The sequence below is a fragment of the Rhamphochromis longiceps genome, linkage group LG7 (assembly GCF_057381845.1).
Source record: "Rhamphochromis longiceps isolate RC_006_pf linkage group LG7, R_longiceps_female_GT1.1, whole genome shotgun sequence".
Lineage (NCBI taxonomy): Eukaryota > Metazoa > Chordata > Actinopteri > Cichliformes > Cichlidae > Rhamphochromis > Rhamphochromis longiceps.
This window is the reverse complement of record NC_140563.1, coordinates 61,785,492-61,813,470: the sequence shown is the minus strand read 5'-3', so window position 1 is coordinate 61,813,470 and position 27,979 is coordinate 61,785,492. Positions and strand designations below refer to the sequence as shown.

General features: G+C 39.0%; 2 protein-coding genes and 1 pseudogene across 3 annotated transcripts; 1 reads left to right on the top strand and 2 right to left on the bottom strand.

The window, feature by feature from the left end:
• Nucleotides 1-153: 153 nt before the first annotated feature.
• pdzph1 (PDZ and pleckstrin homology domains 1) lies at nt 154-18,679 on the top strand. The gene is made up of 13 exons (XM_085414702.1): nt 154-263; nt 2,689-2,792; nt 3,296-5,530; nt 5,624-5,785; nt 6,155-6,316; nt 9,116-9,217; nt 13,495-13,605; nt 13,718-13,896; nt 13,981-14,138; nt 14,334-14,376; nt 14,543-14,729; nt 17,534-17,669; nt 18,142-18,679. Exons 2-13 carry the CDS (start codon nt 2,732-2,734, stop codon nt 18,239-18,241), a joined length of 3,636 nt encoding a protein of 1,211 aa, XP_085270828.1. The 5' UTR covers nt 154-263; nt 2,689-2,731; the 3' UTR covers nt 18,242-18,679.
• Nucleotides 9,365-11,968, bottom strand: LOC146666593 (uncharacterized; annotated as a pseudogene).
• On the bottom strand, nt 18,679-27,808 carry macir (macrophage immunometabolism regulator). Of its 2 annotated transcripts, none has more exons than XM_085414703.1 (2): nt 27,726-27,808; nt 18,679-24,153 (listed from the first exon to the last, which is right to left on the bottom strand). In XM_085414703.1, the coding sequence occupies exon 2, from the start codon at nt 24,134-24,136 to the stop codon at nt 23,495-23,497; it is 642 nt and encodes a 213-aa protein (XP_085270829.1). In that variant the 5' UTR covers nt 24,137-24,153; nt 27,726-27,808; the 3' UTR covers nt 18,679-23,494. The 2 variants fall into 2 exon arrangements, with proteins under 2 accessions (XP_085270829.1, XP_085270830.1); XM_085414704.1 differs by having other exon boundaries at nt 18,679-24,149; nt 27,726-27,799.
• Nucleotides 27,809-27,979: the final 171 nt, after the last annotated feature.

Genomic DNA, 27,979 nt, shown 5'->3' with positions numbered 1-27,979 from the left:
TCATGTGCTTTCTGCTTTCAATTGACCAGTGAAAAAGTATAGCTGAATAAGCAGGCTTAGTACTGCATCATCAGTGGCTGACAAGATTAAGCGTAATAAGCTGCTTAGTATCAAGAATAGAAACAATAAGAACTGGAACAGTCTGAGAGACACAGGCAATGTAGACAGTGGAAAAGAAGCAGCTGTTCGCCGGCAGTCTGTCTATCTTTTCATGTCTGCTACATAAAGGTTTGATAGCAGTCATCAGGATATCACATCAATAGGTAAGTCAGATGTTTTTCTATTTTTAAAATAAGTTTACTTGGTCAACATGATCCCTATAGAGCAAAGCTTTCTAACATTAAACACAGTAACCTAACAGCTAGGGGTGCAACGATACACAAAATTCACGGTTCGGTTCGGTTCGATACTTTGGTGTCACGGTTCGATATTTTTTCGATACAAAAAAAATGTTCATGCCTTTTTAATTTGTCATTTATTAAAATTATAAATATATATTTTAACTCAAAAGTACAGTTTTTAAATTTAACCCTAACCCTTGTGCGTGTTTTTTATTTTGACAGCGAATGCGCACCTGCGGACCACTTATGTGCAGCCCTGGTTATTTAGCTCGTCATATTGCAGCCACAGAAATTCTTTTGTCCATGAAACCATAAAGCTGCACTTTCTTTTTGCCTTATAGTCTGATTTGTCATAACTTCTCCGTTTTGTGGTAAGCTTTTCTTTGGCTGTCACTTCTTCACCCTGACCTGTCTTATTTGGCTCAGCAGAACTAAAATATATATCTGTCTGTGAAGGTTCTCAGTCATCCAGGTCATCGTAGTCAAATATAAATCCTGCTGCTTTTACACACGGACTCACATAAGCTCAGCGATTCTCTGCGCGATCAACCTCTCACATGTTTAAGCTGCGGGAGATTTCACTTGTCATGTTTGCATAGTAAGCTAACGATTAATAAGACTATGTCAGAGGAATTGGTGCACAAATTATCATCACTCACAGATCAGTGCTGTCGCTCTCTATACACAGTTCGCACGATTGCAAAGTGAAAGCAAAAAAACAAGCGCAAATTCAAACGCGACTTCAATATGTCACATATTGACAGTGGCTCACCGATGCCAATGACATAATTACCCAGCTACATTTCTGAAAGAATGCAAAAGCATTGACATATATTTTTCCTTCTTACAATAGCCCGACGGGCAGGGAAGAGATAGATTTTGGTAGCCCGACTGAAAAAATCGCTAGCCCCAGGACGTCAGGCTAGCGATATTGCAAGCCCTGTATCTGATTGAGGAATCATGCATCTTTGGAAAAAGAGAGTTTATTACAGAGAAATGTCTCTTTCCAAAATAAAAGCTATACTATCCGCTTCTTCTGGGTTATATTCTCAGCAGCATAAGGAGAATCATGTGCTAACAGCTGTCTAAATGACTCGGCTAAAGTTAGTAGCATGCTTGTTGTTTTTGTCTTTGCACTAGGATGATGTCGGCGTAAATGTGCAGTCATATTCGTTGTGTTCCCACTAGTGCTTTCAGGTTAATCTCGTTGAAATGACCTTAACACCACAACACGGCAAATCTCCGTTAACGAGCTACCGCCGATCGCCCCGTGCATGGGGCTAGACGGCCAACACGTTAACGAGCTAACTGCGCTAACACACTAGTTCCCACCCATGTAATTGAGCATTGCATGGCACATCCAACATACTGTTTTACTTTAGTCCATGACGCGCTTACCTTCAGGGTCATACGTCACATGAAAACCAAAATAGTTCCAAACGCCAGATCTGAATGAGGGTGGGGGAGGTGCCCTGCGCTCTTCCTTCTGACGATGCTGTCTGTGTTGAGCGCTCAGTGGATATGCGCTCGACAGTGCAGCCTAGGCGGAGTAGTCGAACGCAGATTCACTGAGCGCTCCACACAGACAGCATCGTCAGAAGGAAAGTTGATAAAATAAATTACAAATGTTGTATTGTTCGATACATACGCGTACCGAACCGAAAGCACTGTATCGAACGGTTCAATATCGATACGAATATCGTTGCACCCCTACTAACAGCTCTAATTTTCACATTTGAATAAGTCACATGTCTGACTTTACTGACATTATTGTCGTTTATTGAAAATCATCTCTTGTCTTTCTCAGAAAAACAAAACAAAAAACAAAAAAACAAAACAAAACCAGGTGTCAGCTCTAACTTGTTAACACACTTTGATGTTTTATCTGTTTATAGATGGTGCTCATTCAGACAAAAGGAGGTTTTTTTGTTTGTTTGTTTTTTGCTTCTTAAGCAGGAAACTGTTTGATGCACATGTTAACTGAGTTGCACAGGATTATATACCAGTGCATAAACTTTCTGTACATAACTGGATATTGCCAGGTTATAATTTTTCCTTTTGTATCAGTTTGTTCAACAGTAATTAGACATTTCAATAATTACTAGTGTTTGTATTTTTTTTAAAAAATGGTGATAAATACTGAGAATTAAGCATCTTAATGATTTACATTTTCTGTTTCTTTAATAATTGCTTTCATGTCAGTGTAAAAAATGCCAAGCAAAACATTCATTAAAACAGTCAGAGCAAACTGACATATGATCTGCTTAGTCTGGAATCTGAAAATGTATTGAGCCAAAATGTGTACATATACCCATAAAAAATACAACACTTGTTTGTCTTCGTTCAGTGTTTTGTTTCCCAGCGGATGTGAGACTGTGGTGGATTTCAGAATGAGCAAGAGGGGGAGAAGGAGAAATAGCAAGAGGAGGAAGAGCTCCAGCAGCAACAAACGTGAGTTGGAGCTTGGGAGGACGCAGTGAGGTTAATCTTGTGCTTAGCTGATTCACATTTTTCTCCACACGTGCATACAACGTGCAAGTACTTCTTGAGACCGGTAGAGGACTAATAGCAGCTTCATAATAGTGGGTTTTATGGCATAACTAGTATAATGTTGAATCCTAATGGGCTTTTAACTTTATGGAGAAAAAGCTAAAATAAACAAGCAAAAGTATTGATCAGTACTTAAACCTCAATGCATGAGGTATCCAACAATCAAGCAACCCCAGAATGAAATTCACCAGTTCCAAAGTAATTTTGTAGTGTTGGGAAAATTGTGTTATATCATTTTATTTATGTAGCACTAACTCACAACAGCATTTGAGCTTTATATTGTTACAGTAAAGGGCCTACAATATTAGAAAGAAACCAGAACAAACTATGAGTAAGCACTATAATACTTGTACTGTCAAACATCCTCTAATATAATTATTTCACTATTTTGCTTTTTCTTTCAGAGAGTATCTCACCATACATCTTTAAAAAGCAGAACAAAAGCACTGTCTGCACCAAAGATGACATTGTTGAAAAGGGAGAAACAGACTCTTTTCGAAAGGAAAATGTACTGTCAAGATCTGAAGATGAGGAAAAATACAACAATCCTGAACCCAAGGAGAAAAGATTTAAGCAAGATTATCACTTGAATTCATTTGCACACCAAAAGAGTATTTATACCAAAACAACAAAGGACGAGAAGAACGGAGTGAAAATAGTAACCTCAGTTTCTGTAACAGGAGATTCATCACCAAATATTATGTTTCAGCAGTCACAAGAACCCTTATCTGAAAATCAAATCCACTCACCAATTCCAGTTACTAACATACTGAATATTAACTGCACTGGATCACATTTAAAACTTCAGCTTAATACATCTGGCAACAAGACCACACTTGTTTTCATGAATAAAAGCTGGTCCAGTACTGAGGTTTTTAAGAGCAAATTTGAGGAGACATGGATGCCAGACAATGAGTCTTCTGAACAACCATTGGATAATGTCACTGATGAGGAAAAAAATCACAACAATAATGACAAAGATCACACTGGAACCACAAGTAAACAAACTGAGCCTTATTGTGATTCAAAATGTGCCAGATCTGCAAATATATGGGACAATCCAGACTGCAGTCAATGCTGTAGTGATGACAAACAACAAGGATCGGGAGACTTTAAACTGGCAGATCATCTATCAAGCCCACCGCTGCTGTTAAATATTAAACCCCAAGGAAAGAGGCAAAGTTTCCATACAAGTCTCAGTTCTGGTGATGGGTTCTGGCACATCCCCCCACCCCAAGAGTTTGCAGATATTAAAAACAATAGTTTAGAAGGTCTGACACAAGACTTAGCTTCTTGTAGAATCAACACTTCTAGTCCAGCTGTTGATAAACGAGGAGACTTGACCTCCACTGAGGAACTTCAATGTCTATTTTGTGCACAAGAAGAAGAAAGAGGGGGTCTGCCACCTTCTTTTGATGAGTTATCACAATCTGACAATTATGACCCAGTGTTCATGAGACCCTTGATGTCTACCAACAGGTCTAGCTTCATGAAAGACTTCATCAATAGTCAGAAAAGAAAATCCTGGATTAGAAATAATAGTATTGCCACCGTCGAACACAAAGTATGTTCATTACCCAAGAAAAGACGTCAAACATTTCCTGGGATGTCACAGGGTCTAGGACTGATGCAGGAAGATCTCCAGCTACCTTACAGAGAATCTTTTTCCTCTTTGGTCATGTGCTCACTTCCCCTCCAGACAGAGAAGCTAGAAAGGACTGAAAAGGGCGATGACAGGTTATCTGCATTTGGATTAGAAAATTATACATTTTCACAAACCAAAGGGAGTTTAAAACAAGTTCCGGAAATTCTAGACAGCCATGCCAGAGCACAGCCATTGCTCAGTCCATTCTATGTGACTGGTTCTGAGATTAATCCTGAAATCATCATGAACACTGAACACTGTGAAAGACATGACTTCAACAGTCAACATGATACTAACTTGAGCATTTATAAGGATATGGAAAGTCTAGACACTGATGATTGTGAATATACTGTTGATCAATGTGAAGTAGCAGACAGTGGATTTGACCAAGAATTTGGAGAAGGAGAATATCACAGTCCAGAGCCCCTTACAGAAGAGCTAACTCGAAGAGCTTTTTCTATACAAGTCATCCCTCCATCCTGCAGTGGCTCAGAGGAACATATGCTACAGAGTCACCCAGAAATACTACCTGCAAACAATGAGGTTAAAAATGCAAACCAGAAGGATTCAGTCTCTTTTTTACCCGGATATAGCAAGTTCTCAGTTCAGACAATAACAGATGGTGCATTTGAGCCAAGTCTCTTGCAGAGGGACTCACAATTATCCCTGGATAGTTGTCTAAAGAGGGATTTTAGAAATGCTGTGGACGACCCATGCATGTCCCTCTTGCAGGACTTAGATGTAGAATCATTAAACTTAAATGAGGTTACAGAGGACATTAAACCTAAACCAACTAGTGAAAACATGGAAGATACCGACCCTATTCTCCCACTGATAAATGAGAGGACAGATTATCTGGAAATCGACACAGAAAATTCAAGACAACCTGCAAGCATATCATCAGGTCCAGCAAAAGATTTTAAAGACACAGAGGTCCTTGCAAAAGAGACGCTTAGTAAAACTAACAGGACTGAAAAACAGTTTGTATCTAAATGTAAGTTATTTCCATTCATATTCATTTAAATTCGTTTCAGCCAATTAGTTATGTAAAACTCACCTATTTGTGATTCTTCATGACCATTCCCAGCTTCTTTAGAGATCAAGGAGCATCTGAAGCCTGTGGTTCATAAAGATTCGGAAACAAGTGGCTCTGAACACTTGGCTAAAAGGCGAAAGCTCTTCAAAGAGAGCAAGCAGTGGAGCTCTGTTGGAGGAAGCTCAATCACCAGTGACATCACAGAGGAATCAGGTGACTTTGATGGAAAGCTTGAACAAATGTCAGGGAAAAAATGTCATAAAGAGTAAGTTTAGTGATTAAATTTGATCTGCCAGTCCTGTAAGTGGTGCAAGCAGAATGCTGTATTATCTGTTTATTATCCATAAAAAGTGACTGGACTTCTTTAAGTTTTGTGAAGATGTTTCACATCTCATCTGCGAAGTTTCTTCAGTTTTATACAACCAGGTGGACAGGTATTCAAAACTTAAGTCGCTTTCTTTCCAAGCTCCTTACACTTCTTTGCTGATTTGACAACTGCAGATATAGAAATGCATCTATATGTAATGAATTGTGCTGTTTAGTGTTCGTTTGTTTGATTTGTGTCTTTCTTTGTTTTGCTAGTATCAGAGGACACGCCTTCTATGGACATAGCATTTCAAGAAAATGAAGACAGGGGCTTTTATACAGAAACATTCCACTCATCAGCATGGATTTTTCAAGGAGATAATGTAGGCTCTGGGGGAATTCATACCAGCCTAACCACCAGAACTCGTGCCGTCTCAAGTAAGCTGTAGCTTTTGTGTTTTTACAAAAAAGTTAACTTTATTTAATTTAATGACAGTAACAGGTCATTTAGTACTGAATCCTAGTTGTTACTGAGAATTACTGAGAAACTCTTGAGTACTGCAGAGATATTACTGTGAATTTAACTTAGCACTACCAGTCAAACGTTTTAGAACACCCCAATTTTTCCAGTTATTTATTGCAGTTCAAGTAGTTCTACTCCAATGAATAGCTTGAAATGGTACAAAGGTACGTGGTGAACTGCCAGAGGTTAAAAAAAAAAGGTAAGGTTACCCAAAACTGAAAAAAGTGCAGCTGTTCGGCAGCAATGGAGGTTGATCAAGCCTTGAAAGCTAGTGCAACTAATTCCTACAGGTGTTCCAACTTTTCTGGATTACTTACAACCCCCTCTGTCTGCATAACAGCAGTGTAGGAACACACTGTGGTACCGTACCCTCGTGAGCATCAGTTGAACAGCACTGTACTGCAGAAAGTAGTGTGTTGCTAAAAAAAAAAAAACAGTGCAAAAAACAAAATGGACAATGGAAGAGAGCCACACCAGCATAACACTTAAAAATGTACGTCTTCCTACAGATAAATTGCAAAGAAAGTCAAGGTGTCAGTGAGTACAGTGGCACTCATAAACTGGGGCAAACTCTGACAGGAAGAGGTCTGGCAGATGCAAAGCCACAACTGAATCAGAGAACAAGTTTCTGAGAGTTAACAGCTTGCGGCATACAGGACAACAGCTTCAAGCACAGCTTAATAGCAACTGTAGTAAGCAATTCTCAGTTTCAACTGTGAAGAAAACCTTCAAGCTGTAGGTTTGACAGGACAAGCTGCAGAAAGAAAGCCCTCGCTAAGACGTCAGAATAAAACAAAGAGGCTTGCCTGGGCCATGAAACGCTGCCACTGGACTACAGAAGACTGGAAAATGGACTGATGAATCAAAATTTGAAATCTTTGGTTCATCACAAGGAATCTTTGGATGCTGTCAAGTAAGCAAAAGGATGGTTCCACAGTGTGTGGCATCAACTGTCAAACGTGGAGGAGGAAGTGTGATAGCCTGGGGCTGTTTTGCTGGATCAGGGGGTGGTGACTTGTACAGAGTGAGAGGCACCCTGAACAGAAACGGCTACCACAGCATTCTGCAGCACCATGCAGTACCGTCTGATATGTGCCTAGTTGGTCAAGAGCTCATCCTATAGCAAGAAAATCGATTACCTCAGGAAAAAAGAACAAGATGGTAAGCTTGAAAACATGGAGTGACCAGCACAGTCTCCAGACTTACTATCCATCAAGCTAGTTTGGGATGAACTGGACAGAAGAGCGAAAACAAAGCAACCTACAAGTGCCACACATTTATGGGAACTTCTGCAACAGATATGGGAAAAACGTTTTGAAGAATATTTGATTGCTATTGTAGAAAGAATGCCACGGGCATGTTCAGCTGTTATATCTGTGGCTACTTTGATGAGTCAAACGTTTAGAATACATTTTGCTCTATAAATTGATTCCACGATTTCTGTGCTTTGCATTGCTTATTTGTAATATGCTTTCATTTCAGAGTGCAATGAAGCATTAAACTGCATAATCTTCTAAAAATCGGGGTGCTCTAAAACGTTTGACCGGTAGTGTACATACAGCGGGTGAAATAAGTATTGAACAAACTAACAATCCTCTAAGTAAATATATTTCTTTCTTTTTAGTAACCTGTCCTGTCTGGAAGTTTTAGCAACCAGATTCATGATCTAAATGCTTTGTGGTGCCAAACACATTTGCTTTGCCAAGAGGAACATACAATTTTGAGTGTGTGTGAGTGTCTGTGTGAAACAGAGAGAGAAAGAAAGAATGTGAGTGCCTGTGCATGGGTGTTTGTCATGAAACGTACTTGATAATGAGGGTGAGAGACTGCAACAACGTCCCCTGGGGACGAGAGACAGACAGGGGAAGACCCCACCCAGTCCCCCAAGAGTGTTGAAAATCCGAGGCCAAAGTGTGTCCCCGCCGGTTTAAGGAAGAGGGAAGCCCACAGCTAAAAGGCAGGAGTGCTAAAGAACCAGAGGCACTAGGCAGCTGACCCTGGCAGAGGCCGGCCATCCCAGCACAATCCGAGGAAATGACCTGGGCGCAATCGGTGGAGCCCCAATGCAACAAAAATGTCCAAGCCAACCAGGCAGCAGGTCAGCAATCACACCAAATCGCCCAGCCAGGCACCCCAGAGCCAGCAAATGCCCATATCCTGTGGGTGGGGCAACAACAACCAGTGGATAGCAGCAGGGAGAGGAACCCCCCCCCCCCCCCCCCCCCCCCCCACCCCTCATGAAGCTGCACAAAGACAGATAACCATCCACATCCACCCTGCCCTTCGAAGTGCGGATGAATGGATGATCCCCAGAGCCAACAGCAACCCTGGGATGCAGTTGGCTTGACCCTGGAACACCAGCCAACCTCTGCCCCAGACAAGGTGCAGGAAACACAGGTGCATGAAGACCTGCCTGCTCCTATCTCTGCTTGTCAGTGTTAAACGTGGCCCGTTGGGTGTATGCGTTGGGGTGTGAATTGTAAATAGTGAGTATGACTGTGTAAAAAGTAGAGTGCTATTAAAATGATGATTTTGTGTCATTTTCTCATTATTACACATAAATTAATTCATGTACATATTTGGTTTGATTGTGTACATTGGATATTTACCTAGAAAATTGGTGATGAGTTCAATACCTTTTTTACCTGCTGTGCATATGTACATTTTGCTGCTCTTGTTAAACATCTCTTTCATCATCTTCAAACATCTTCCAGTTCGAGAGAGGACTGTTAAGATCAGCAAAGGGACAGGAGAATATCCCTGGGGCTTTCGAATACAGTTTTCTAAACCCATTGTGGTCACAGAGGTTGACACAAGTAAGTAAATTTCTATATCATAGTGCTGACTCAACTGCTTTGTAGTTGTTATTTTGCGTGTTTTTTTTATTTTCTGGAATTTAAGCATTGCAAAAGTAACCAGGATGCAAATGTAATTACACATTTCGTGGACCTGCTGTTTATCCTCTACCTAATCACACGAGCCAAGGTGTGAAAACAGGTGTGGGCCACAATCAGGGTTTCAGGTGAATCCATTGTGAGATCTAGCCCCAACCTATCATGTGATTTCCTGAGGTCAGATGGCCCAGGATGTGAGTGGGCGTTTAGGCGTCTGGGAAGGGATCTCGAAACTGGATTATAGATGGCAGACAGTTGGTGTTGTAAGGCACCGCCTCTGTTCAAAGAAGGTCGTTTACAGTGGACATAGATGGCTTCTTTCACTCCTCATTCAAACCATCTGTCTTCTCTGTCCAAAATGTGAACATTGGCATCCTCAAAAGAGTGATCTTTGTCCTTTAGATCCAGATGGACAGCTGAGTCTTGTCCCATCAAGGTGGCTCTTCTATGTTGTGCCATGCATTTATGGAGTGGCTGTTTGGTTTCTTCAATGTAGAGGTCTGAGTATTCCTTGCTGCACTGTACAGCATACACTACATTGTTAAGGTTGTGTACGGGAGTTTTGTCCTTGGAATGAATCAGTTTTTGTCTGAGTGTGAGGCTGGGTCTGAAGTACACTGGGATGTCATGCTTGGAGAAGACTCTCCTGAGTTTCTCTGATAAACCTGCTACATAAGAGATGACAATATTGTTCTGCTTGTCCTGATTCTCCCTAGTTGTGTCTGACCTTCTGCTCTGTGCATCTTTGCTGATTTGTCGAAAGCCCAGTTAGGAGAACCACATGTTTTAAGAGCTTTCTTTACATGTGTGTTTTACCCCCTTTCCCCTTCTGGCTTGGAGGGAACATTTTCTGCCCGGTGTTGTAGGGTCCTGATTACTCCAAGTTTGTGTTCCAGAGGGTTTAAGTTTAAAGATATAATTAATCCACTGTTATCTTCTTCAATGCCATGTGGCAACAGTGCAGAGCAGCTACCTGATCTTTGGTTTGTCTGTTTGGGAGCTGACACAGTCTCTAAGTCTACACAGCCAGTGATGAGAGGTGTGTAAGATTGCAACTCTGCTTCCTGGTCCCAACTCTGGATAGTCACGTTTTGGGGGAGGGGTTTATAAAATTGGCCAGATCTCTAGAAATGAGACCCATCCATGAGCTGCTCGATCCAAAGTGGGATAGATGTTTTCTCTCCTAACAAGACTGGGTTTTCTGTAGAAAATTTCCCAATCATTTATAAAGCCCACATCATTTTTGGACACCACTTGCTAAACATGTCATTACTGGTCCAATTGGGGAGGCAACCAAAGAAAACAACTTTGGTGATCAACCTATCACTATTAATTAGCTACATACCACAGACCTTCAAGTTGGCAGTAGTTAAAACTATTACTTAAATAGCCGTCACTTGACTGAGCGGTCTTAGCTAATTATAGGGCAATCTCCAACCTTCCTTTTGTCCCAAGAATTCTTGAAAGAGTACCCAACAGCTAACTGATCATCTGCAGAGGAATGGCTTATTTGAAGAGTTTCAGTCAGGTTTCAGAGCTCATCACAGCTCAGAAACAGCTTTAGTGAAGGTTACAAATAATCTTCTTATGGCCTCTGACAGTGGACTCATCTTTGTGCTTATCCTGCTAGTCCTCAGTTCAGTAGTCGATACGATTGACCACAACCGCCTCTGTCAGTGCGCCCCAGGGCAGCTGTGACTACAATGTAGCTTGCCATCACCAGTGTGTGAATGTGTGTGTGAATGGGTGGGTGACTGATTGTGTAAAGCGCTTTGGGGTCCTTAGGGACTAGAAAAGTGCTATACAAATACAGGCCATACCATACAATACAACAACAACAACAATAATAAAAATAATAATAACAACAACAACAATATTGTTGCAATTAGAGCATGGTGTAAGAATTACAGGTACTGCGCTGCAGTGGTTTGAACTGTATCTATCTAATACATTCAGGTAAATGGAGAGACCTCACCAGACACTAAGATTATGTTTAATTCAGCTATAGGTTAGTAAATGGCCTGCATTTGTATAGCGCTTTACTCAGTCCCTAAGAACCCCAAAGCGCTTTACACTACATTCAGTCATTCACCCATTCACACACACATTCACGGCAAGCTACATTGTAGCCACAGCTGCCCTGGGGCGCACTGACAGAGGCAAGGCTGCCGGACACTGGCGCCACCGGGCCCTCTGGCCACCACCAGTAACACGGGGTTAATATCTTGCCCAAGGATATTTGGCATGCAGCCAGTAGGCAGCCTGGGATCGAACCACTGACCTTCTGGTTAGTGGCTGACCTGCTCTGCCACCTGAGCTACAGCCACCCTAGTGTATAGTTTAGCCCTAAAAATCTTAGAAATATTGAATCCAACTGGATGTTTACTCTTGATGACATTACCTTGGCCTCCAGTAGCACTGTGAGGAGTCTTAGAGTCAATTTTGACCACGATATGTCCTTCAATGCACATATAAAACATCACTCTGCAGTTAATCATAATTTATTATTATTCTCTGACTCTCTTGCACTACTTGTCTTTGTCCTGTATTCCTCCCCTCACCACCAAATGGTCGTGGCAGATGGCTGCCCCTTGCTGAGGCTGGTTCTGCTGGCGGTTTCTCCTTATTAAAAGAGAGTTTTATCTTCCCACTGTCACCAAAGCACTTGCTCATGTAGGGCGATTAGATTGTTGGGGTTTCTCTGTTTTCTCTGTATTATTTTAGGGTAAGGTAAGGACCTCATAGTATAGAGTGCCCTAAGGCAACTCTTGTTGTGATTTGGCACTAAATAAATAAAATTGAATCAAGAATTAGGTATAAAACATGAGTTAGTAAAAAACTGCAAATTTATACTTTACTTCTTGTTTTTTTATATACTTTATTTTTATTGAAAGTTTTATAATTTTGACATTCATCCACATAAAAAAAACAAAAAACATAATACACACTGACAACAACATCTTGGCACAGTGAAACCCTCATATCTGCCCGGTCTGGGGGAGCTCCCCTCCACCTCTTTTTAGGTGTCTTCAGGTTTTGTGTTACTGCTGAAGTCTACGTAGCACTTTACAGTCCACCCCTGGTGATGTTCGGAAGGGTATTTCCAGTCTATTTTATGCCTTCTAAAAGCAGTGGCCACATCCTTAGCTGGCTTTTCTTCTTCCAGTGGTTGCATTAAAAAATATTTAGCTAAACTCTGGTTATATAACCCACCACCCATCATCCCACATTTCCACCTTCAACAAATCTCTCCCACTTCCTCCAGTTTTTATGAAATTGGTCCCTTTTGAGATTCAAAAGAGATGTAAGTTTTTCCATTCTGTATATTTCCTCCATTATTCCTATCCAATCTTTCTTTGTTGGGTGCTCTTTCTCCAGCCACTTCCTGGTAAGAGCTTTTTTACCCGCTCCCAACAGGATATTTATCAAATATTTGTCCCTTAAGAAGACTGCTGATGGGATATCGCCCAGATACACAGTACAGAAATCCAAATTTAATTTGAGACCAGTCACCAAGTAAATTGATTCGACCATTTCACCATTTCACTGCAGTATGGTTGGATTACTGGGCATTTCCAAAATATATGAAAGTGATCTGCCATATTTTCCTCACAGTTTCTCCAGCAGCGTCTCTCGGTTGACCAGTTTGTTTGTATTTTATTTTGGGGGTTATAAAAAACCTAATAACATTTTTCCCTTCAGTAACCCGAACTAGTAGTTTTCATCTGTGTTCCACATATATTTAACCAACTTTCCTCTGATATGTTGACTTTAGCCTCCATCTCCCATTTAATTTTAATATAATTGGTTGATTGATCTGTGATTGCAGGTTCTGATAAAGTTTAGCTATCAATTTATTTTTAATCTTCCCTTTATAAGCTTCTAGTATAAGGGGGACTAGGCCTCCACTATGTTCTTCTGTAGTTTTTATGTTACTGTTGAAATAGGACCTGACTTGGAGATAGCTGAAAAAAAAATCTTGGTTTTCCAAACCAAATGGGCTCAGCCCTATGTATTTAGAATGGGAAGGCAGATGAGCAAAAATCTAACTCCACAAAAAGGTTGTGTAATACTTGAAAAAATTTCTGTGCAATTATGTACCGTAAGGACTGTGTTTGCTTTTCTGCTTGTCATTTGTTTTGATAACTTACATCGTGTTGTTTCCTTGTTAGTTTAACATTTATTTATTTCTGTTTCAGATGGAGCTGCAGAGGAAGCTGGGTTGATGCTAGGAGACTATGTCCTAGCTGTCAATGGTATTGATGTCACCAGCATTCCTCATTCTGAAGCTGCTGATTTAGCCAGACAAGGTGTGTTGTGCTATAAACAATAAAGCACATTTGTGGAATGGATTCATAAAGAACCAATATGGAGGCCAGAAGGGTAAATTAGATGGTAACTGTGATATTGTTGATATTATAGGTCCAGATGTTCTGACATTGACTGTTGGTTCAGACATTGCTCGTGGTCCTAACGCACCGAGACCAGCCTGTCGTGGTTACCTTCATAAGCGTACTCAGTCTGGTCTGATTAAAGGATGGAGAAAGAGGTGGTTTGTACTGACGCATGACTGCTGCCTTTACTACTACAGACACAAACGGGTAAGCATGATACAGGTCATCAAAATCAAACAGTCCACAAAGAAATTTTTGTGTACTTTTGGCGCTACTTCATGGTCATTACAGGATGAAGGCAAAAGGCAGGCACTTTCAGCAATAAAGATGGAAGGGGCTGAGGTGGGACCAGACACTTCACTTGGAAAACCATTTGTGTTTAAGTGTCATCCTCAGTCTGGTTTTCGAGTTTACTTCTTCTGCGCCACTTCCAACCAGGAAATGAAAAGGTAGAATGACAGATATAACTTTCCAAACCAAACATATTTAAAATATTTTTATGTACCATTTTCTTTTTCTGTATTCTGAATTCTAATTGCAGTTCTTTAAACTGCAGTCTATATTCTTTATTTCTTCAAAAAGCGAAAGAGAGAAATTGAAATAAAAACCATGTTTAAAATCTTATTTGTCTTGTTGGATTCCAGATGGCTGGAAGCAATGGAGAAATCTACCCATACCATTACACAAGTAAGTTCTATATTTTCATAAATCAAAGAGGGCTTGTTACAGAAAATGTTCATTTAATTGCATATAACATTTACCTCAGATTGGAGTAAATAGGTCATGTTGTTGATTGTGGTGGCTTACTACCAGTTTAAGCTTAAACTGATCTCAAATAACTCTTATGTTTTAGAACCATGTTTGGGTGGATGTCACTAAACACAACTCTAATCTGCCCCCGCTGGCTGTAAAAAATCCAGACTGTCTTGGATTGCTTCATAAAATGGATAAAAGCAAGGATTCCTGGGTACAGCACTACTGCATTCTGAAGGATGGGTGCCTCTACTTGTACAGTGGCATCCGTGCAACTCACGCACAAGGTACAGCTCTACATCATGTTTTAAACACTGACATGGAACATAGCAGTGGCAGTTCCAGAATTATAGGAAGGGAAAAATATTTCTGAGAAAAATAATGACAGAACTGGTGTTTTATTGATTTTTTTTTTTTTTTTTAGCATTTGGCAGGTGGTACTGTGATGTCTGTCTTTGGTGACAGGGGTTGGCTGCAGCACCCTCAGCACCCCTGCTTCCCACAGCCTTGGACAGTTCTGTTAAAATGTTTAATGTTGATGAAAAAAGGCTGCAAAAAAATTGACTGTAATTATAAAAACTATTTGATGTCATATAAATGTCACAAGCAGAAAATTCCAGAAAGTACCAGTGCTGGGCTCTCAACAACAAAACTGAAGTTTGCAATAAGATGTTAACAATCAGTAAAAATTAAGGGTGTACTATCAACTATATCATTTTCAAAGTCAAGATTCCAGAGTTTAAGCTAGTCTTACTTATACAGTGTTGATCAAAAGTTTCAGACCACTTGAAAAATGGCAAAAAACATCATATTTTCCTTGGTTGGATCTTAACAAGGTTCCAAGTAAAGCTTCAACATGCAACAAGAAGAAATGGGAGTGAGACAAAACATTTTTCTGAGCATTCAATTTATTGAAAACAATGCTTAAACTGAAACTGGCTGTTTTACATCAAAAGATCAGGACCACACCTTCAAAAAACCCATAACCCCCCCCCCCCCCCCAAAAAAAAAACAGAAATCAAAGATCCAGACATGAACTCAGTAATGAGTAGCTCCGTTATTGTTGATCACTGCAAAAATTTGTTGCGGAATGCTTGAAGCAAGCGTTTCCATGAGGTGAGTGGGAACATTTCTCCAAGTGGTGAAGACGGCTGCACAAAGCATTGGCATCTACTGTCTGAAACTGTTGTCCATTTTTGTAAACTTCTCTTGCCATCCATCCCCAAAGGTTCTCAGTTGGATTAAGATCAAGGGAACATGCAGGATGGTCCAAAAATGTGATGGTATTCTCAACGGCATTAACGTTGGAAACATCCCATGTTTGGTGCTCTTTTGCAAAATCCAAACAGTCAGTTCTGTGGCGTTCAAGGAGACGAGGCCTTTGAAGATGTTTTTTATTTTTGAAGCCCTTCAGTATCAGATGCCGTCTGATGGTTATCAGGCTGCCGTCGGCACCAGTAACGGCCTTAATTTCGGTCGAGGATCATCCAGTGTCTTGACGGACAGCCAACTGCATCCTCCGGCTCATTGCTGGTGAAATATTTTTCGGTGTTCCACTTGACTTTTTTGTTCCATAACCCTCAGGATCATTTAAGAAATTCCAAATGACTGTCTTACTGCATCCCACCTCAGCCGTGATGGTGCGCTGCGAGAGACCCTGCAAAATATGATTTTAAACTTTTGATCGGGAGTGTACTACAGGTGAATTAACAGCTTACTGAGCTTTATGCAATAGCAAATATTTTCGTCTCTGTACACTAAAGGTAATAGTTATAGGAATAGAAATAGAAATTCAACTTCTTTTCTCAAAATAGAATTACTTTTGTCAAAAGTGTAACTTTAGTCTTAAAATGATCAATAATATTCTTTTTTCTTAATGTGGCCCTAGTACTCGTCTGTACATTTAGAGTGGTGTTATTATTACTTATCTGCTCCTCTGTGTATTAGGAATTCAATCGAGTTTTTTAGAGACACTTCTACTGCCCCAGTTTTTAAATTCAAAGCCAATCTCATAGCAAAACTTGGTATATTCATTAGAAAAGCAAACTATACGCTCATTTTCATTAATAGGTTTATTTGTGTCAGTTATCATGACTTTATAACCTATACATTTCTATAGGAGTAAATAAACTGCCACAGGAGTGTTTTAAAATCTGTCTGTGAAAATTTTTAACTCTTTGGTCATGTTATTCTTGTCCTATTTTATTCCTCTTTTATGTTGGGGAAACAAATAAATATTCACTCTAAAAAATACTGTTCTCATAAACTTTGTTCATGCTCTTTATCTCAACAACACACTTGACGGGGAAACGTTAATGTGACACAACAAAAAACATCAGCGCTATCATCAGCATTGGCTGTTTCTGATAAGCTGGCAACAGTCAACAAGGCTGATTTTCAGCTCATATATATATATGTGCATCCACAGCAAGCGGCAAGTTGGTGACAGCCTATTTCATGAACTGGTGAATCAAAATAAGGATCGAATAAAGGCTCAAAGGAATTCTGTATATTAAATAATGGATCTCTGTGGGTTTGTTAGACCCATGTTCAACATGATACAGATGTTCTAAAACAGGTCTGTGTGCAATGGTGAGAAACAATTTATTGTATACACTCTTCTCTAATTGGCCAGAAACTGTAGTACAGAAACATACTTTTTCACCTTGGTCTTATATAAATTATTGTAACAGCCACCGTGGAGCTTTTTTACTTTCTGTTTCATATTAGTTTTATGCCTTACCAGCATGAATGTAATGACATAAATACAATGTAAAATGTCACTAATGTTTATTCCCATTTTTATTTTTTAGGTAAGGACAAGTAAGCCAATCACTCAAACCTATTGGTTATGTCTCACAGTGTTTTGTCCCTTAAAATCTCACTTCAAGTGTCTGCATAACCACTTACCAGTTAAATGAAATTATTTTTATAATAAATGCTGAAAGGTGGTTTTGCTCTTTTGATTGAAAAAGGAAAGCAAATACATGACCTGCTGCTGCGAATGAATGATCTGGTCTGGTGACCTTCCATTGTGACTACATTTGTGAAAAAAATGGAACATATATTCATCTTATCATCATTTCTTCAGGTGGCATCTACCTTCAGGGTTACATGGTGCGAGAGCAGTCTTATGGAGCCAAGAATTCAATCATTGAGCTGAAACCTCCATCTGATGAGTTCAGAACTTTCTACCTGTGTGCTGAAAACGCAAATGAAAATAAACGGTGAGGAACTGACTCTTGTTTTATTCACAGGCTTAGTACGTGAGCTTGTTGGCTGACCAGCATGTCTTCTTAGTACTAGGAACAGCAACCCCTGTGATCTTGCACTTAGTACACCTGTGTCAGTATAAGAGAGCTTTGTATGAGTGCGGTTTAGGTATCAAAAGTGACTGACTTGTAACAGCGTCTTCTATTTGACCCAACAACGCCAGGGACTGTGGTGACATTCTGTTACTCTATTTGTACACAAAGACATCTTTCTAGTGTGTTTTTGTTGTGTCTGCTTCTCAGTGTGCTGCTGCTGCTGCTTCTGCCCTCCGACTCTCCACTCTCTATCCCAGTGTGCTGCTTAAATTAGACGACAATTGCAGGATTTATCAAACTATCTCGTACATAAGCTTTTTTAAATATATATATTTTTAAAAACAACAGTTGAAAGATGCTGTCATGTTGACGTTTCTGTTTTTCTTTACAGATGGATTATAGCTATCAAAGCTTCAATAAAGAAGTGGCTGCCTTTACACCAGGCACTTCAGCACTACATGAATGGACCACCAGAAGAGACCAGAATGTGAATGAACATGTGTCTGTAAATACTGACAGAATCTTGTGGATCACTGATTAAGCCTCCTGTTTGCAGACTGCTATACTTTCCATATGTGAGGGACAAGATTATTTATTTGATTTTTCTTTCTTCTCTTTTTTTACACTGCTTACTTTCAGCCTCGTTCATTTTTTATAATTCATTGTGGATTTTTGCAATGGATTCTAATTTTTTAGATCAAGGTTGTATACGCAAACAAATGAGGCGTAAAATTTATACTCTATAAATAAATTTTATTATGATTAAAAAACAGTCACATGGGAAAAGTCAGTACATCGCTAAACGGTTCAAATATCACATCGATCACCTTCATCTGTGTAGACTGTATTAAAAGGATTACATGTTTGTTTCCATTTCCTGTGATGTATTATTTTACCTAACTAATCTTATACCTAAAAATACCTTATACCTTTTCATTGTTTTTAAACAACAATGTTCTTTTCCTTTGAAAACATCCTTTACACGTCCTGTATGCCTGTCTCTATAGACAGCACCAACTACTTAAGAATGCTGAGGATTTTGCAGGACGGTGACATCAGGCTTATAGGCAAAATAATATCTGGATATTAATAAAATTACTTCTGATATTTTTCATTTTCTTAAAGGAAATGTGACTCATTTTATTGTTTTCTGTGTGCACGTACTTCAGTTAAAAAATGTTTTTAGATAGCTTCGTAAAACAATTCACAAGATTAAAATTAACAACAGACTCAGTGAAAACAAAAAGATATTGATTACATCAGTTTAGCTAATTGCCCTTTAATCTTTAGCCATTTTGTTCTGTACTTCATTTATACTGTGTTGTGAATTCCAAAAACTCTTTGGGCAGGTTTCATTTTTTTAAATTTTTTATATCACATGTTGACATTTCTATGCTTTTATATTAATATGGTGTTTTTATACCAGTTTTCCTTTTGATACTTCCCCCCACTGTAGAACAGACAGAAATGTATTACTGTCACTGTAATAAATTCTACAATCAAGTCCTGAGATTTTGCTTCTTACATTTAATTACCATCCATTTCTTACAAATGTTATGATTCAAATTAAATTAATTTATGAACTCTTTCTGCATTCAGTATCTTCCTCGAGGACACTTTGACATGCAGGGATTGAACCACCAAACCTCGGATTAGGAGATGTGCTACTAATAGAGTTTCTTGAATAATAAATAGTAAGATATTCCTGCTTTACGTAGGGCTTTTTTGTAGAACAACAGAATAGAGTAGAATTTTTTCCAGTCTAAATGACGATCCTCTAATGTAGTGAGATGCAATTTCCTCTCCAATTTGCAAGTTTTCTGCTTGTATTTTATTGTCTTGTATTATGTGTTGTATTACTGGCCTTTGAACATTTTGTTCCTTCTACTATAGTCACTCTGAGCTGTGTGTCTTCTACATGGTAGTCTAGCTGACAGTGAGCTGTTCATGCCCCTTGCACACAACCTTCTATTAAAGTGACTGCATGCAGTTCAGAATTGAGACTTAATGCGCAACTAAGTAAGATAGTGGGATGACTTTTTTTTTTTTTTTTTAAAGTGACCCAAGTTCTTTATGAAGTCATCATATTCAATCATTATTGGGGTGTCTCCAAAAGCAGCTTTCAATACAGCCACATTGTCAAATAATCTTTTACTGCAACATTTACAGTGATCTCCATCGCACTTTAGAAAACTTCTTTTTTTTATCAGCTGAAAGAAATAGGAACATTTTAAAAAGTGATCACAATAAAGTACAAAAAAGAACTTGGCTACACAGGAGCTCTACATTACCTTTCACAGCATATCACAGACTGTCTGGCTATTTAAACTGTTGTATAAACTACTGAATTTCACATCCTCTACTGCCAAAGGTTTTTCTTTTAGGTAAAATTTTTTACCTAACTTAAGTCACTCATATTGCTAATTAATATTTGTTCCCATCAAGACAAACATTAAAGTTCATAGAGGAAGGTGTAGTGTAACATGTTAAGAGATCACTAATGTCAGCTCACACAACAACATTAAAAATGTGAAAGTCTTTTTTTTTTTTAATTATATTGTTATATTATCATAACCACTGCATTATTATTTTGTTTCCACCAAGTATTTGTGGATAAAGTGAAATGCACTTAAAAAAGAAATGAAAATACACTTGTTGAAAGGACATTTTGCAGACTACCCAATTTGAATTTGCTTCATCTGAGTCTGGGCCAAGTTGAGAATATTCGTATTATAAATATTCAGAAAGAACTAACTCAAAATTCTCTTTCTTTACACAGCTTTTTAGACAAAAACAACACTTTCTAAAAGCTAAATTCATTTAGAAATGTGCTTGTTTTGATCATTACATAATTAATATTACAGTATTTATGATGTTTTAAATGGTAATAATTATTGCTCATCATAATTCATAATTTCTGGCTCTCAGATTGTATTAGAAAGTTACAGTGGCATACAGCAATGCGACTGACATGCTCTATGGCTCTGACCTGAGAATGTTGAGATAAACGGTCTCACAGATTGCACCTCAGATTATTTCATTTTACGCAACAGAACTTGGGAGATGCCATTATAACATTAAATTTAGATTTCACAAAGGCTTGTTACAGCTTAAATTAATAAATTTTACACTGATAAATGTAACAAAAAACACAAGTTCTGAAACAAGAATTCACAATTTCAATTCTTTCAAAGAAGCATGTCCAACGGTGCATACTCAAGGGGTGTACAGATCTGTAAGTGTTTAATGGCTTACTTATATATACAATACTGTTGTTGTAGTGTTTTCTATAGGAACACATAGTTAGTGCCATGGTGGTGACAGAAGCAGAGAATTCCAGAGACAGTCTGTAGCACATATCCAACAGTGCAATACGTCCAGAAAAAAAGTGTTCTGCAACAGAGGGACTGAAAACTCAACCATTACGAGCTGTAAGGGAAATCTACACACTTATTAAAAACACATCTCACATCTGTACATACTGCCGTCATGAACAATGCAGAAAACAAATGATGCACTGATACATATTTGCTACAATAAGCAATAAAGATTTACAAGAAGTGAAGTGACACTCTCTCACACTCTATCTGTAGTGGAAGACACATGGTCATTTGGTTGAATTTCATCAAACTACACGATAATCCTCCATTCTGTCCAGTGTGGCTGCAAATTGAGTCTCTTAAAGAAGCATGGCAAACTCTGCATCCCTCTAAAATTCTTTCTCATGCCTTTCATAGTCACATTAGTAAGCGATACCAGCGGTCTAAGGAGATGACCAAATAATTGAAGCATCCTTAGTTAAAGTCTGACTGGAGATATTTTACATGTCTTTCCTCTGTCATTTATATTTACCACCTTTCATCAGTTATTGGATTCAATCAAAAGTGAAAGTACATACACTACCAGTTAAAAGTTTGGACACACCTTCTCGTTCAATGGTTTTTCTTTATTTTCATGAACATTTACATTGTAGATTCTTGCTGAGGGCACCATAACTGTGAATGAACACATGTAGAATTATGTAGTAAACAAAAATGTGTGAAATGACTCAAAAGATGTTTTATACTTTAGAATCTTCAAAATAGCCACCTTTTGCTTTGATTACTGCTTTGCACACACTTGGCATTCTCTCGATGAGCTTCATGAGGTCGTCACCTGAAATGGTTTTCCAACAGTCTTGAAGAAGTTCCCAGAGATGCTGAGCACTTGTTGGCCCTTTGCCTTCACTCTCATCCCAAATGATCTTGGGTTTAGGTCAGGTGACTGTGGAGGCCAGGCCATCTGCACTCCATCACTCTCCTTCTTGGTCAAATAGCCCTTGTGCAACCTGGAGGTGTGTTTGGGGTCCTTGTAATGTTTTCAAAAATAAATGATTGTTCAACTAAACACAAACCAGATGAGATGGCGTGTTGCTGCAGGATGCTGTGGTAGCCATGCTGGTTCAGTGTGCCTTCAACGTCACCAGGAAAGCAGCCCCACACAAAGACACGGCGAGTGGAATCAAAGATCTCAAATTTGGACTCATCAGACCAAAGCACAGATTTCAACGGGTCTAATGTCCATTCCTTGTGTTTCTTGGCCCAAACAAATGTCTTCTGCTTGTTACTTTTCCTTAGTATTGGTTTCTTAGCTATTTGACCATAAAAGCCTAATTTGAACATAGATGTTCTGCTACTGGGACTGTTGTGTGGCATTTATCTGGGCTCTAATCTGAGGTGCTGTTAACTTGCATCAACTTATCCTCAGCAGCAAAGGTCACTTCCTGGGGCAGTCCTCATGCGAGCCAGTTTCATAGTAGTGCTTAGTGATTTTTGCGGCTTCACTTGGGCACGTATTGGAAGTTTTAGCAATTTTCCATCTGACTGACTTTCAGTTCTTAAATTAATGATGGACTGTTGTTTCTCTTTACTTAGCTGATTGGTTCTTGCCATAATATGAATTCTAACAGTTGGGCTCTCAGCTGTGTACCAACCTGACTTCTGCACAACACAACTCGTCCTATAATGTGGAAAGTTGTAAAAATAAAGAAAAACCATTAAATCAGAAGGTGTGTCAAAACGATTAAATGGTAGTGTAAGCACTGATAATTATTATATTTGTGAATCAGAGGAAGAAAAAAAAAACCTCTTAAAAGCACATGGCATATCTTATATTACGACAAACTTCAAGTGGCATGTTTTTTTTGTTTTTAATTGATTTACTTACATTACTGTAAATTAGAGCGTGGAAATCATATTGACATCTAAACCAACAGTACTACATCAATAAATAAATACGTAAATAAATGTGCAACATACAATAACGTTATATTGTTAATTTGACAACTCCAAATGCAGTTCCTTAATGTCAAACAAACAAGAACAGTCACAGTAAAACTATTGTACTGATGTCAACGGTGCATTTTAAAGCTGATACTGTATGTGATATGTGCTTTCTCAGCTATAAGCTGGTATAATAGTGTGTATCCAACCATTACAAACACACAACAATGCCAATAAAAATTGTCAATAAATAGGTCTATCAGTTATTGCTAAATTTATATAATTCAATTTTTTAACCTCAAAAACCTCATAATGCTAAGCATACAGAACAAGGTAAACCTCCCAACTAATAATAGAACAAGATTATCATCAGACTGTCTCCTTAAAGAACTGTTTATAATCATAGTAGAAAGAAACAAGTCTAGAAATAGCACCTAAATACCCCAGAGGATGAAACACATCTAAAAAAGTTTCACTGTGCTTTCATGTCTTGTTTCTGGTAAACACACGCTCCCCTCGTAGGTTGAGGTGCTGCAGTTGGTACTGTAGCACTTCAGTGTCTGATGACTCTTTGATACTTATTTTGTCCAGATTAAGGTAGTCAAGAGACTTGGACTGGGCACCTTTACTTTTAAGCAAACAGAGTGGTAGTGGAGCATGCAGAGCCCTCCCAGACTCGCCGTGGGCCAGAGATCTGAGGAAGGTGTCGCTCGAACTGGGCATACGCCTTCGTCTTCGTCCATTAGTAGCAGGAATGTCGTATGGTTGGTAGTACCGGCCTTTGGCTTTGAAAATACGTGAAGACCGGTGGATGCCCAGGTCCACAGACTTAGGGACAGTGCTCTTGATGGAGCTGGACACTGCATCTGATACACGGGCCTTCTCAGGATTACCTTCTGACCACTTGTGGGCCAGTTTGAGCAGCTCCTCACCAGTGGTGAAGCCCACCAAATAGTTTGAGTCCATGTGGAGAATCTGGTATCCTGCAACAGTACCTCTGATTGGTGAACATGGGGTGCTGGCACAGCGAGGTCTCTCTGCTTCTGGTTTCAATGTGGCTTTGATGTCAGTTGTAGGAAGAATGGAGACACGTGTCCTGGATACTCCACTTATATCCATTTCCATCGTTACAGATATCCTGACTGATCAAAAGGTTAAAAAAAGAAAGAAAAAAAATATCAGCCATGAGAATTGACACACACACACACACACACACACACACACACACACACACACACACACACACACACACACACACACACACACACACACACACACACACACACACCACTTTATTTTTTATAAAGCATAAAACAACAGAGCTGACCAAGGTGCTGTACAATAACATCAAACAGAGGGTGGACATAGCTGGTGGTGGGAAGTTGGCCGGTCCCAGCACCAAGAAGGAGGCTCCAGGCACATCACCACTGAGAATATTGTACTATATCTACCCTCATTAGTATTTACATTTTCCAAAAAATTGATGCCTTCACTTAGATTTAATCTATTAGAAATATGTAAAAGTGGGCAAAGATTTGTGCAAGCAGCCAAGTTGACTTGCTGTCTTGAATACAGCGGGTGAGCTGACAATTGCCATTCATGGCAGCTTGAAGTTGCTCTATAGCACCGGCCCTATCCAGATCAGTCAAACATGGCATGCTTGAAGCAGACACCAACTGGCGATTGTAGCAGGTGCTGACAATCAGCTAGCTCCCATGCTCCCTGTTTCTCATGAAAATGCAACAAAATGTCGACAATTGGAGGAAAAAGAAGAGAAGAAAAGAGTTGAGAAGAAAATAAACAAATAGTTATTTTGTCATATATTTTAAATACACTAATAATATTCTGGTTATATGCTAATAACAACAGCTGCCATCCTTTCAACAAAGAATATAAATGGTTGCCAGGTGCCATACAATTTTCCAACAAACAAACAAAATAAAATCAGAAAAAAGAATCACTTTCCCTCTGATAAACAGTTTCCTTACATTCTGACATCACACGAAAGTTTAATTGGCTAAGTGTCATAATCCAATGCCAGCTACCAGCATCAAAAACGCAGTATCGCCACTTCTAATACCTGTCGACTGATTGGCGTGTATTAGACTCCTTTCACAAAGTTTTACAATTTATGATTCTCTTATACATTCTCATTAGGTTCTCAATGGCCCCACTTTGACAGTTACCACCATTGTTAAGGAGCATGTTAAACACAGTACACTTGTGCAAATTAATTACATGCAATGTGGTCAATGTGGTATGTTGTCGGTGTTTCCCTTCTTTGTTGTGATCAGGGTCATTATTCAAAAAGTAATCAATACATATGTTACACATAACGCTTTTCTTAAAAGTCATGCAGTATCTTACTTGTTATACTATAACAAGTATAAAATAAAATGGCCTGCAAAATGACCTCCAGCAGGCCATTGGTGTGAAACACAAATTCTTTGCGTTGATGCTTCGTTTAAGGCACGGCTCTGTAACCATGGGAAGGCAAAAGCGAGCGTTTTAGCCACATTTGCGACTAAAAACAGACGAGCAATAGAAACGTATCTAAGAGCAGTGTGTGACTAAAAGGTTTGGCAACATTAAGCCCACACAGCCCCCAGTTTTAAACAGAAACACTGATAACGCAACAGCAGCAGTGATGATGACACAGGCACAGTTTAACGTGAAGCTGGAGTCCATTTACACACACAATACACAAGAGCAAAAAGGCAGAGCCATTACCAAGAGCGCAGAGTGAAAGAAAATGTGTTTCTAACATCCAAAACAGCATCCATCCTTTGGAGAAAGCTTTGTTTTAATTACAATTAAAGCATTTACTTTGAAAAAACCTCCAGAAGTTGTATTAAAATATCCAGACAAATGTTTTTGTTTTTTGGACAAATGAAACAGATGATGAATGAAAAAAAAAAACCCATTGCAGTTTCTAAAATGGAAGCCAATGAGCAGTTCATTTTGAAAGACCTGTATTTTTTCTCTTTTGACTACATATATTTGCTCATTAATAAGACAAAAGCATTTTTTTTATCTGATTACTCAAAGAATCAATGAAATAATCAATAGATTAATCAGTTACTGAAACAATCCTGTGTGAATGTCTCAGACCAAACAATCACAGACTCCATGAGGGTCGTCCTGAGTTCAGTGCCTGGCACTGTGAAGCCAGACTGTTATTTACCATAGAATACCAGAATTGGTAAGGTGTCAGGTGTGTGTGTGCGTGTGTGTGTGTGTGTGTAATGTACTCAGCTCTGAGGGACACATTATCCTGTCAGCTACTAAAGGGAAAGTTAGCCATCTGATCAGATGCATGGCATGACTTTGCCGTAATCTCTACTAATGTATACATGAAACATAAACATTGCTCTATGTAAGCCATTAAGCAGCATGAACAAAGAGACACTAAATCAGGTTAAAGCTAACCTGCAAGACCACCGTGATACAAGGCAAAAATAGTGTACATTAAAAGTATTATTATTATCATTATTATTATCATTATTATTATTATTATAAAGGATTAGTTATTAGTGACTTGAAATTAGGGACAAGCTTGTACTGCTAGATCAGCTATTGCATATAGCATATAAGCTATCTCATGGTAAAGAGCTGCAACTCATCTTACAAACTCACCAGATTAATCAGGTAATGGCATTTACCAGTCCTTTTGGGGTCTAGCAGCCTAGCTATATTAATATTTCTTCCACTTGAAAAAGCAGCCCTAGTTGTAGCTTGAATTTATTTAATGCTTGAAGAAAAATGATGCAATGTTCCATCCTAAGCTAAGCTTGCAAAAATGCAGTAAACTGTTCAGTATAAAAGGTCAATAATTACTGAAGAATAACAGATGACCACTCAGAAAAGAAAAAAAAACATGCTGCTAACTTGCAGAGGAAACAGCAATCTTATAGTTCAGTGAAAAGGGGCCTTAAAGGGAGGAAAGCCAATACCGGGAGCAATACTGTAAAAAAAAAAACAACCCAGAAAATCAGTCATGAATTTGTGTGAATAAAGCGTGCTGGCGATTTTTTCTTTCCATGAAACAATTATAAACCAAGATATTTTATGTGTCCAGACTTTAATTTTAAAGAGAAATTGAACTATTTAGACACAGAGGACCCGCACCCATAAAAATAGGACTAATAGCCGCAGCGCCTGCAAGCGCAATGGCGAAGCTAGTCGTGCCATACGAAGGAAGCCTGGAAAAGCAGCAGCAACGACAAGCATTGTTATTATACCAGTGCTACTGGCTTCACACCAACACACGTACATCTCAAGCGTGATATAATTGATAACCTTAATATTAATGTCGTATTTTCGAAGGAAGTGAGATAGCGCAGGTGGAAGAAATGGCTGTTACACCCAACGACAGGCCTGACTCATTCTGTTCCTCGCTGAATCAGATGGCTCACCGCGCTAGTGAGAGCAAAAACCTCTTACATACAAAACGTTAGTACACTGAACACACATTATCTACATTTCTGTAGAAACGCGACGTATCGCAGCGTTTTAAACACTGGCTCAGCACCGCACTTGAAACACACCGATGCTGAGCACTGAACTGTCGTTATATGGCCTGAGAAGCTAGTTCATCATCAGTAATGTTCACCGGAGATTTTCTGGCTTCATAGCCTATTAACCGAAAGCAGAAGGAAAAATAAATACTACTAATGATAATAATAAGAAAGAAAGAAGGAATTATAACACGAACCCTCGAAATCTCCGCACTCCGTTATCTCACGCCCGTGCTCGTCAACAGCAACAGGAACACTTCCTGTCTTCTTCTTCTTCTTCTTCTTTTTTCCAGGAAGAAGAAAGCAAAGGATGACAAGGCTGAAATTTACACACCTGTGTAATTACGAGCAAAATCAAATTCAGTGAAATGTAATTACATCAATTATTCCCAACGAAACATTTTCATGAACAAATTCAAAAAATACGAGCTTAAAAAAGGAAGCATTTTGA

What these genes read in the sequence shown, in the direction of transcription:
- pdzph1 (XM_085414702.1), top strand. Translation starts at nt 2,732, where the DNA reads ATGAGCAAGAGGGGGAGAAGGAGAAATAGCAAGAGGAGGAAGAGCTCC. An exon ending in GAGCTCCAGCAGCAACAAAC is followed by an intron (nt 2,793 to 3,295) that starts GTGAGTTGGAGC and finishes TTTTTCTTTCAG; the next exon opens with AGAGTATCTCACCATACATC. An exon ending in AACGCAAATGAAAATAAACG is followed by an intron (nt 17,670 to 18,141) that starts GTGAGGAACTGA and finishes TTTTCTTTACAG; the next exon opens with ATGGATTATAGCTATCAAAG.
- macir (XM_085414703.1), bottom strand. Translation starts at nt 24,136, where the DNA reads ATGGAAATGGATATAAGTGGAGTATCCAGGACACGTGTCTCCATTCTT.